General features: G+C 41.9%; 1 protein-coding gene across 4 annotated transcripts in view; it reads right to left on the bottom strand.

Moving 5' to 3' along the window:
• Positions 1–11,695, bottom strand: part of SOBP (sine oculis binding protein homolog) — a 93,876-nt gene extending 82,181 nt beyond the window's left edge. For 2 of the 4 annotated variants that reach the window (XM_026036628.1, XM_026036627.1), the window contains exons 1-3: positions 11,576–11,695; positions 2,380–2,518; positions 353–538 (exon numbers count right to left, since the gene is read on the bottom strand). In XM_026036628.1, the coding sequence (XP_025892413.1) occupies positions 353–538; positions 2,380–2,518; positions 11,576–11,671 (421 nt within the window). In that variant the 5' untranslated portion in view covers positions 11,672–11,695. Of the gene's footprint in view, positions 1–352; positions 539–2,379; positions 2,519–6,668; positions 6,732–9,217; positions 10,549–11,575 lie in introns of those variants that run through there. The other 2 variants (XM_026036629.1, XM_026036630.1) reach the window with 2 other exon arrangements.
• Positions 11,696–11,708: the final 13 nt, after the last annotated feature.

Consider the following 11,708-nt stretch of genomic DNA (forward strand, 5'->3'; position numbering starts at 1 on the left):
AGCCTATTTTCAATTCAATCATCTTCCATCAATTTATTTAAAGACTTTATTCATCAAAACCAAATAATTTGTTTAAAATAGATGGTGCTGAAGTGCTGAGGGAGTAAAATCCAACATGCAGTGTCACAACAGCAGAAGTGTGTACAGAGACTGTCTAATGTCATTGTACTTCAAAGTTTTTGAATAACATTAACAAAGTCATTCTCGTTCCCTTTTCAAGTTCCCCACAAGACTATGGGAACTGCTTTTTAAACATTTTGAATTCAGATATTTTTCAAGTAAATCATAACCTAGCCAGCTGAGGACAGATGTCAGTGTTAGTTATCATTTTAAGATGTTCATAATGATTTACCTGCTGGTGGCTTTATGAAAGGTGGTGGAATTAATGGGACAATAATCGGGACATTCCCATGATCCTTCGACCCTGCTGGTGAGTCTGAAAGTCCATTTCCCGTGGCAAGCCCTGGGTAGCTTGTGTTTATATTGTATGGAGAAATAACACTGTCCTCGGGTAATTTGGGTTTTGGCAAAGAATTCTCTGCAAAACACAAAGAACATATTGTACAGTATGACATAAATATTTCTTAAGATGTCCCTAAATATTTTCACCAATCTGTTCATTATTACCTACTCTAATATAACAGAGTGAAGGGTAAAAAAAAAAAAAGAAATACGAAAACAAAGAATAAATGTTCTTCCAAAATAAAGGGCTATTTTCCAGCATTTCTTCAGAAATATTTCTTTTGATCAAAATCACATTAAACACAACTATCCTTAAAAAAGGGGGAGGATTTCTTTGTCATACATGCCCTTGCTATGCCTGATTTAGTCAATAATACTATATTCCTATTCTTTACATCCATTGTTTTCATGATACTCACATACCATATACAATTTTGCCAACTAATGCAAGAAACGTAAAATGAAAATAAAATAACTCCTAACTAGCCAGCACCAATTTGGTAAGCAGTAGTAGTGGAGAGTATTTAAACAAAAGAAAACATTGAAATTGCATCAAAGTGTGTAAGGAACAATGATAATTATGATTCTATTTCTCTAACTCCAAACCACCTCAAGATTCCTACTGAGAGGAATTCTTTAGATGCACTTCTGTTAGCTAAGCAGCAGTCCTTAATTCCTATCCATTCTCTCTCCTCCTAAGTCAGAGAAAATGAAGACTATTTTCTCTTCTGCAGATTGCATACAGCAAATATTTCTACCTGGCACAGGTATTCAACATCCTGGTTTGGTCTATAAAACATACGACTTGTATCATGTATTTATAACATAATTACATAACAGATTTCATTAGGCATAGATTGCATCCACAAATCATGACTTATAAGATCTATTTATTAAAAGATAAATAAATGAATCACATCACAACATGAGAGCAAGTTTCTTCAGAGAGGACTTAAACATACTAGATTTTCAGTTTTAACATAGTTGAGTTGTTTCAGCTTGCCTCTAATTTTTTCACTTTCTATTAGCCACCACTTCTTCCAAACTGGGCTTTCCAGCATCACTACTCATTGCAACACTCACTGAATAAAGTGCAGCTGCTCACCACTGGAAAAGAAAAAATGCTCCTGGCCATAAACACACCAAAAAGCAGCAGTCCAAGAGTGTAAAAGCTTCTGTAATTTCCACTCTTTACCTCATCTTTGAGAAACTCTTGTTGGATAAGTCAAGATCCAGCAATTTCCTACTCTGTTGCTGTGAAGCAATGTTTCTTCTTAATCTGATCACAAGGCCCTGCCCACCTGCTGGCTGCAGCTTTAAAAGGCAGCGACTGAACTGCTGCAGAAAAAGACCGATCCCGTCATTTACATTTTGAATAATCACCCTACAGGAAGATCCAGTAATGTCCAAAACAAACTCCACCCCTTGAAAAATCTAAAGCACTTGCAGAAAACCAAAATATAATAAATATCGTTAAGGGAAGCTTTATAAATATTCATGACGATTCTTACATTCATTGTGAATGTTGCAGTTTAAAATGATCTGGTCTATTAAAAAGCTATAGGCCAAAAGTGTTCATTTTATAACCAGATAACCAGAAAGGTGCCTCAAAACCCAGCTGCTAAGCAAACACTCTCTTTTTCCAGGTGTGAGCAGCTTATTGGGACCATAGGTACATGACTTTGAACTGACTAACAAAGATGTTATCTGTGAAGAGCAATTTTGTTAAATGGCTTCCTTTGTGCTCTGTTGGCTTCTTCTCAGTAGAAGGCACTCTCAGATATTTTTATTTTTATTTAAATCAACCACAAAGTAAGCAGCAGCAGATGATTCCTACTCCCTCCAGTGCCAATTCAGGTAGGGTGGGATGTTAATCCTTCTTTTCGTGAACAAAGAAACATTAAGTAGTGTCATTACCTTTGAGAACAGAAATGTGCTGTCGGCTTTCCCCATCTGCAGAGTAGTTCCTGAATTCAATATCTTCTCCGTCTTTCAGTTCAACCTTGTCATAACCGTACCAGCCAAGGAGCTCATTCATAGTATTTTCTGCAAAGTTCTGAAAGAGAAAAATTACCTACTTATTTATGTAATCAATAACCATTTGGAATGAAGGCAGGACTGCATAAATCGAACTGTATCGCTGCCACACTAGGAGCTGCCTGGTTGGTCCCACCTCCTCAAAGACTAATGTTCGTTTCATAAGTCAAGTGTATAAAGTGCAATGCATTTAAATCTCAGACTGACACATGTAATTATGACAAAGACTCATACATCTGTAATTTAAAGAAAATAGAAAAGAGAGTTATTTATGACTTCTGCTCTGGCATTCTCTATCAGGAATATTTTAACATATATTTATCACAAAAAAAAAACCATCCTATGTTACCATAAGAAATATATTTAAGACTGCAGCAAGAAAATAATAGCAAATGAAGATTTTTTTCAGCTAGCAGTTAATCAGTCTTGGGCTGCTAAAGTCTTTTCAGATGGAGTAGGTCACTAGCACAATCCCCGTTTCTTGAGGTGCACACGAAACAAATCGGATAGAATTGCAGTGAAGATATTTTCCCTCAAAGTTACAAACCCTTGCACAGCTGAAGCCCTTAAAAAGCCCCGTACCATGAAAGCATTTTACCGTAGTGTTTCCTGTAAAAAGCATTCATATTTGTTTCAATGACCATTTCTCAGTTTTGCCATATTTCCTTCCGACACCATTTCCAGGCAGCAGTGTGGTTACATTTCTTTGCTTGCATGGAAATGCAAAACACAGAACATGACTGACATAAGTCTCATATGCTATTAAAAAGCATGTCCTCCAGGTCATGTGTCAAACATATTTCTGTCAAAAACGCTCATTACTGAGATTTAGCAGAATAACTTAAGGATTCTGCAGCCAGGCAACAAAGCGTTGTGAAACTGAATGGTGTCATGGAGCTGTGGCTTCGAGACTTGGGAACTAAGAATGAAACTGGCTAATGAATTATTGTCACTGGAAGAAATCATTTTAAAGTAGTAAGACAAATACAAAATGAAAAGAAAAAATGCCATGAACAATGCCTTTCAATTCGGTCTCTTCATTTTTTTATTACCACTCTTTTAAAACAAATCCTGAACTTCATTTTATTGTAAGATCTTGACATCTCTAAAATAATGATCTTGATAAGCTGTCTCCCGTGGCTCTGGATTCCAGCATAGGAATGAGGAAAATGTGATGCCAGTTCGAAACAAATAGCATACATCAAATTTACAGGTTGCTAGCTTCTGTCTAGTAACTGCAGCAGCTTAATTTTTGAGTGGGAGCAAGGATAATGACAGAACACGGCGCTTCTCAAGCCATTTAAGTAAATAAGTAAAATTCATCAGATCATAATTGCTTCAGAAGCCAAAGCTGCCACAGCCACTCTGCCCCAGAACGTTAGAGAGCAGCAGCCCTGCTCCCGGCTCATTCATCACGCCAGATTGCATAGGTGTTCCTGTCAGTCAGCGAGGCTTGTAAAGCAACTATAAGCAATAAACACAAGCAATTTATACTCTTCCAAGAGTATCAGCAGCGCCACTGTGCTACAAACACACGCAAAAAGCAAAACAAGCAAAACAAGGCCAGACCTGCGGAGCATCAATTTCCCTCTGGTTTTCCCCCTTTCTCTTGACCTCCTGCTGGAAGACGGACTCAGGGCTGCCCTGGGCAGCACTGGCAGCAGCCCCGCTTCACATCCATGCCTAGCGTCAGCGCGGCAAGTGCGGCAGCCAGGTACAGCCGAACCACGTCACGCTACTACAGCTTGAAGCAAAGCACCACGCAACGTGGCTAGTATCTATACTATTGAAATATATTTGAATTCACATTTTAATAGACACACTTTTGTGACTGTTTTGAATATCAGGTTTGGATTGTCGTCGTCGTTTGTTTTTCACCTTACAGAAGACTTTTCCCTCAGTGCTGAAACCCCAAGCTCCATAGCCCCAGCTGCAACCCATGTGAATCCAGCAGTGGGAAGGTCTGGAGCCGGGAAGCGAAACTCCACCAGGGCAGATTATCCAGATCAAAGCATCTGACCTGAAGGGGAGGGACCACATTGACTCAAAGGGGAGCTCTGCTGACTTCCCTGGGTCTGCTAAATTTCAGCTAGGGAGACATAGCTCTGGAGATCAATCTCACAAGGTGGAGTCCAGTCAATGGAGGCTGCCTGACTTGAACCTCACGCAACCCCATTAATTGGGCAGCTCTAAACTTGCATCCTGTGGATGCTTTGTGCTTTATTTCTGTCATTGATCAACTTAGGCAATGAGTAACTTCTCATTAGTTGCCATGAAATACGTAAGCTAGGCTTTATATCTTTTTTCTTTCCTACAGAGACATACATGTTTATGTAGCTTAGTATCCAACCTCAGAATACAGTCAGCAAGGTAGCTGAGTTCATAATGGCACAAGCTCTGAATACCTTTCAAGGCTCATTTTACTGTCCACAAGCAGCATACAAAAACAAGCAGTTGGAATGACAAAAAGACAATGAGTTTGGAAATTACTCATAATAGAGACCTGTTTTACCAAAGCAAATAAACAAAATCCTTACACTAACTTCAATGAGAGTAGAATGACGCCACATATTATGGTTAAAAAAATAAAAAGTAAATATCTTTTTGTCATTAATAAGGATGCTTGGAATAAAAAATAATGAAATAAAATATTCTCCTTCCTCTTTTGTCTTTCCTATTACAATGATGGTAGTGACTCTTAATACTGTTCTGTCAGTGGCTAAAGGCCAGTGCTCCATTGCAGAGCACACTGGCCATGCCAGAACCCAAAGGGCGATCCCATCCTTAGCAAGCTGATAGTCAAAGTCAGGAGATGTCATTGTCATCCGCACCACTTCTCACGCACATGAAAAGCATCCACATGAAGAGCATCCAAAAAACCAAAGTTATCCTCCTTCAGATCCCTGATTAAAGCACCATTTTGCAGCGCTGCCTAGCTGTGAGTCTAAGCTGTGTCACACAGGTCGTCTGCTCAAGCTCCTGGCCCCATGCTCACCAACGTTATTGCATAGTTTCCTAATAATTCTTTCTTTTTGACATTTCACTGTTAGCTCCAGCCTGAGTGGATTTCATGATAGAGTAACATGATGGGTTTGTAAAGAGCAGTGTGGTGTCAACAGCCAAAACACAAATAATAAGACAACTTTTCTTGTGGATGAGAAAAGAAAAGTTTGGCTCTTGATGAAGCTACAGGAAAAGAAGTGGGATGATGAATACACAGCCTGTATGCGCAGAGCAGCATCTTGGTGCAAGACATGCTACATTCAAAGCCTTGGCTGAAAGGAAAGGTGACAGTTGTAATTACAGTGCTTGAAGAAAGCAAGAACACAAGACCTGACGCTGAAGCAGGAGAGCAGAAGATGAAGTAGCTCAGAGAGGAACTATGTGAACTGAGAGGTGATGGAGCTGACAATGCCAAAGGAGAACCAAACATGAAGATGAGCACAGTGTGGAGGCTGGGAATGCGTTGTAATTCCAAGCTCTTGCAGGAACGGGACAGCAAAGGCATGAACGAAGCCACTTCAAGCTTTGTTTCAGACTCAGCGCCAATGGCCAACACCCCTACCAGGCCTAAAACGCTCAGCATCGCACAGACAAGAGCCACACACTTCTGCTCACGGCAGGAACCAACACAGCAGACGAGCACAGAGCCCAGGTCCTGCCCTTTCGTACCCAACCCACCGCAGCGCCCGGCCGCCTGGCACCACACAAACGGCCACCTTCCCGGGGCTTTGGTAGCTGCTTGGTGGAGATATCAATCCCAGCTGCAACTGCAGGTCCAGAGGCACTCAGTTATCACACCAGGGACGCCCGGAGCCCCGTCTCCCACAGCACTTCCGCCAACAGTGCAACTGTGCAGCCGTGCTCTACGGCAGCTCTGCGGCTGCCAGGGAATTGGCCACAGTTGCAACAGAGTTAGCTCATCTTCGCCAGAGAAACTGGCCTGAAAATGCTCCAGTGACCCCACGTACATAAAATCCCCAAAGTCCTCAGTTCCTAATGGACAGAAATTGTTTCTTTTCGGGCCTTGCTAAGTCCCAAACTGCTTATAACCACTGTGGGACAAGGTGCAATTTGCATGTTTTAATTATGTTTTAATCATAGATTTCTCTATTCTTGCACTACACAGAAATATCCTCCCTCCAGGAAGAGACAGGAATATAACTAACCAGCTATTACAGTCACTGATAGTTTGACTTGAAATCGCTTCTTCTTCACAGGAAAAAAAAAATTAAAAAGTTGTTTTGCCGGACTGTGGTTTCTTTCCTTTATGAGACCATACATGCTAGGCAGGAAAAAAATAATATTTATTCCCCTTTCAATATTAATTTCACAGTAACAATACACCTATGGGTTGATTTTTACATTTCAATGCATCATTTTCTCAAATTTTCACTAATTAATGTGCTTCGAAGCTAAATCACGCTTCTCTTTCCATTTTATACCTCTTTCCTTTCCTTCTCTATGAACCTCATTCACAGGGGGCAAGGCCTGGCTTCACAGAATGAGGCCTGGCAAACACGGAGGCAGGAAACGTGAAAAAAGAATGAGTCTGTCAGACTCATTTTCTCCTAGGCTTTACTGCTGAATGTTTTTTTCAGATTTTGAAGGAAGTACAGTGGCTCCATTCCATTTCCTTGCACGCAGAAATTGGGTGCATAACCCCTCAAATTCACTTTTTCCCTCTACTGCACACAGGAAATAAAAATATTTTATTGTTGATTTTATTTTAATGCAACCCTCACATTCTTTGCTTACTTATGTGATGCTGTCACTATATCGGATTTTGGAATGCTTTTGCCATCAAAAAGCAAATGTTCTTATTTCTTTAATTTCATTTGTCAAATGAAATACACCTTTGCTTCTGTGAGTGACTTAGCCACTTAGTTTGAATAAGCATTTATATAATGCACAAGTAGGTGAGGCTGCCTGTGCAGATAATGCAGCTCCCTTTTGCAGCTGTACCACAAACCTACTTTCCTGCAGACTCTGAAAAAAACTAAAAGACCTTCAGTATCCTGGTATCCTGAAATAGCACAATTGATAAAGTCTGTCTGCTTTTTCACTTTTACAAACACATTTTTCTGCTTTTCAGGAGAGCAGGGAGGAGTTTCCTTGAAATCTTTCTAACGCTCGCAATGCTCTGGCTCATTCCAAGTGCAGCGCTGCTCTGCCGGCTTCGCTGCTTTCCCAATTTTGACAGTGGTACTTTTAAATGCCAAGTAGGGAATATTAAAACACTAAACTGAATGTTCTTCGGGTGAATTTACTATTAAGCTATAACAGATGGAGCTGTCTTAAGCTCTAAGCATCAGGAATGAAGCCCAACTTTAGATACAAATTAGTTATTGAGAGTATTTATAGATGGTAAACTCCTTTGGCACATAGAACAGCCCTGTGAAATTATAGCACAAATTAATTGCTAGCTTTCATCTGAGACTCCAAACATGTAGATATATTGTCTTATTCTTTTTTTCCTCTAAGAGAATTTTCAGTAAAATATATTTGATGCCACTTCTTAAACGTATTTCAGCATATTTCACAAAATGGCAAAGCACCTGGTTTCCAGTGCTGAGTTGCACTGCTGTCTGGCAGTAGGTTGGCATATGGAAACTAGCTGAGGAGGGATGGATGTGAAATGGATGTGAAATGGATGTGAAAGTCATCACCACGTGTTTTGTAAGAGCCTCCTTCAATTGAATTGTAAACGTTAGGTTGGTTTTAACATAGTACCAGGTTCCCTGATTACACTAATTTGGGGTGTACTAGGTATTCTGTTATACACCAAAAAGTGAGAAATTATACTACTTACTTTGAGAATAACTACCTGCTGTTCTTCCAAAGTGTGAGATGAACAACGTCACCTCTGAAAGTAACTGGAAGACACAAACTGAAGGAGGAAAGGGGGAAAAGTGCAAAAATAATAATAATAAAAAAGAGAAACTGTGAAGTTCACAGCGAAACAAAACAATTCCTCCTGAATGTATTTTCATTGAAATGTAATATTGAAAAACTGCACGGAGTCATGTACTTTTGCACACAATGTTGTATCAAATTAAAATTTGTTATAACCATCATGTACCTTGGGTTAATGATAACAAAAATGTAACTTAATATCTGGTACAATGAAACAGCAAGCAATATGAATTTCCAGTCAGGTTAAAACTGAGCTGAAGCACTACAGTTGTAACACACCAAAACCAAGCAGCTCAGGTTCTGTGATTGTTCTTAAGTAAATATCTGACTATATCAAACAACAAATCTTGAAGGAGGTCTCCGTGATGAGGTAATTTTATTGCTCATTCAGAGTGCCTTGCATTTGCTGTACTTAAAATAGACACTTGTACCAATGGCCTTTTTATTACCCGAAGGAAAAAAAAAAATCACATATACACCAGTCCTTTTTCTTTCTGCTAGCAAAGGGAAGCAATTCAATCCAACGTGGGCTGAAACCTGAGTAGGTCACTGTACACCATGATAAAATTCCCTAATCCCTGAGCCAAATTTCCCTGAGGGGGCCCTCCTACTTCTCCTTCACTTTCCAAGCTGACTTTTCCATTCCCTCTCTCGTCTTTTCCTCCCCTTCATCTCTTTCATTTCCCCTACCTTAAAGCCTTGATATCTGATCTGCTGCTGATACTCGGGTTACAGTTTTTACAGCTTAGGCTGTCTATTGCTGTATACATTCCTTTCTTTCTGCTCTGCCGTGATTACTTACCAGAGCTTATTTTACACTGGTCCAGATGAAAGCAGTTCAGATGAAGGGAAACTGCCAGGCTGTTTGAACATTACAGATATGGACCTACACAAGGGCACATTGTGTTCACTATGTCGTTTTGTTGCAAACATTTTAAACAATGTAACCAATTTGTTACATTCCTGTATTCCTCAGTCCATACGAAGAACAACTAAACATCTTAATTGATTAGTAAATAAAAAGAGTGAAGGATCTTCGGAGGTTTTTAACTTTCTCAACAAACTGAAATTTCAAACTTCTTTTTTCCTCCCTTCCTTTCCTCCAAGTCAACTGTCCTACTAAAAACGCAGTCTCCAGGCACAGCATAATAGCACAGCTTACATTGTAGAGTGCCCTGTGTTTTGTGAAAGGTTCTGCCACCAGGTATCTCACTCCTGACATGAAAACATACCAGTCCAAAACGCCATTCCTATCTGCCCACAGCCTTTAACAACTAAGTCAGTCAAAATCTTGAGGCTTGTAACATTAAGCAGCTACAAATGATTAAAAAAGAGACACTCTCTACGTGAAGGTTAATGCCAGTGCTTAATACCAAAGCATTAGTTTAAAATTGTGCAATTTTTCTCCTTCACACAATGTTGTTTTTGTTTCTTCCTCACCCTTTCAGACAAACATCTGTTCTACTGTAGAAGAACAACTATCTCCCAAACCGCTGAGTGTGCCTGCAGCCAAAGTAAACAAAACAAACCCAGAGGATCCAGCACAGTCAGCCTTTATATCCAGCCAGGATAACATTTCGCATGTTTTGATTAAAATTAGCTAATTTGTAATTCTAGAACCTATGAAACTTAAAAGCTGCAATCCACACAGATCACATTAAGCAATGTTCTAGGGGGGCAGTGCCCTATGCTACAGATCTTTGCAGTCCTCAAAACTCTGCGAGGCTACAACAAGCAAGTGCTGCCGTTAAGCGGTGCCCGTACGGAGCCCCGTCCAAAAGCAGAACGTGTCCCACACCTCACAACGAATAATAAGGCTCTTTGGGATAGTTTGTTTCCAAAGAGGTGCCCTGACACACGAGGCAGCAGCACGTTATTTTGCTCATTCCGTTAGCACCAGCCGTGCCCACATTTCCCATTCTGACGGGCACGGAGCTGCTTCCAGAGTCACTGCCCAGGCAGCGCCTGCCTGGAGCACCAAGGACACCTATGTGGAGCTGGCCATGTGTACAAGAGGCCGAGCGGGAGGAGACGGGGCATTCCGGCGTAATTTTGCAAGGGAGAGCAGTGCTCCCGAAAGCGAGGATACTTCCAATGCACATAATGCATATTTACATACTCGCCTCTATGCCGTGCAAATGTGACATTTTCTAGGCAGTTCTCCGCTTATGTTTTTTTTTTTTTTTTTAAATAAATGACATTTAAAGTAAATGACAGCGGCTTTATCATATAAATAAGCCATAGCGGTTTAATTAGTTCATATGCACATTAAACAACAACAACAAGTTCCGCCGAAGTCGCACAATGGGCTGCTCACAACTTCGGGGAACGAGCGATGCAACACAAACAGACGCGGAAGGGACGCGCAAAACGGGCGCAAAAGACGAAACGGGAGCACGGAGACCGGAGCAGCAACTGGGCGACACAAGCAGCCCCGAAATACGTGTCCGTGCAACCGCCACCACGGCAACATCTGGCGCGGCCGCCACGGGCGCTCCCTCGGGCGCGCGGCCGGCCGGGGCCGCGCTCGCTGCGAGGCACGGCAGCCCCGGCGCCGGCGACGAGACTCGAGCCGTGCCCGGGCGGGCACCTTTCGCCAGCACCGCTGCGCCTTCGGTTAGCGGCGCGGGGAAGCGCGCGGAGCCGCCGCGGCCAGCAGCCGGGGACAGGCACGGGGACACGGAGAGGGAAGGAGCCCCGCGCTCAAGCGCCGGAATGACGGGCGGCTCGCACCACAACGTTGCCCTCTGACAATTTAATGGCACGGCTCGCTGCTGAAAAGGGAGAGAAATGCGGGCTCTAGAAAAAGATCCCTTTCTTGCCTAACTTCCAAGCCGCCTGAGGGGGTTGTTATAAAATATATATATATATGCTCATCGCTGGCACGCAGGGAGCTTAACAACCCATTGAGGGAGAGGGTTTTTTTTTAAATAAAACAAAATAAATAAATAAATCAAAGCTGGTCAATGAACAGGATTTGCAGCCTGTGAATTCGTCTCTGTTTTCAGCCCAGGAGGCGGAGTTGAGACACATTCAGTGCATCCTACAAAAAAAAAAAGATGACAAGAGATCCTTTCTTATTCCATTTCCATGCGTGGCGGCGGGGGGGCGGGAGAGACCCCCCCCCCCCGGCTCCCGTCCCCCCGCGGCGGGCACCTACCTTCATCTCCTCGTTGATCTCCCGCTTCACCGGGTGCGCAGGCTTCCTGCTCCGCTTATTTTCGGGAGGTCTCCCTTCTTTCTCCATTTCTGCCATTTTTTGCGCCTACTTGCCGGAGATGAAATGGCTGCTG

Source organism: Nothoprocta perdicaria, unplaced genomic scaffold (genome assembly GCF_003342845.1).
Source record: "Nothoprocta perdicaria isolate Ctin4 unplaced genomic scaffold, notPer1 scaffold_182, whole genome shotgun sequence".
In the NCBI taxonomy this organism is placed as follows: domain Eukaryota; kingdom Metazoa; phylum Chordata; class Aves; order Tinamiformes; family Tinamidae; genus Nothoprocta; species Nothoprocta perdicaria.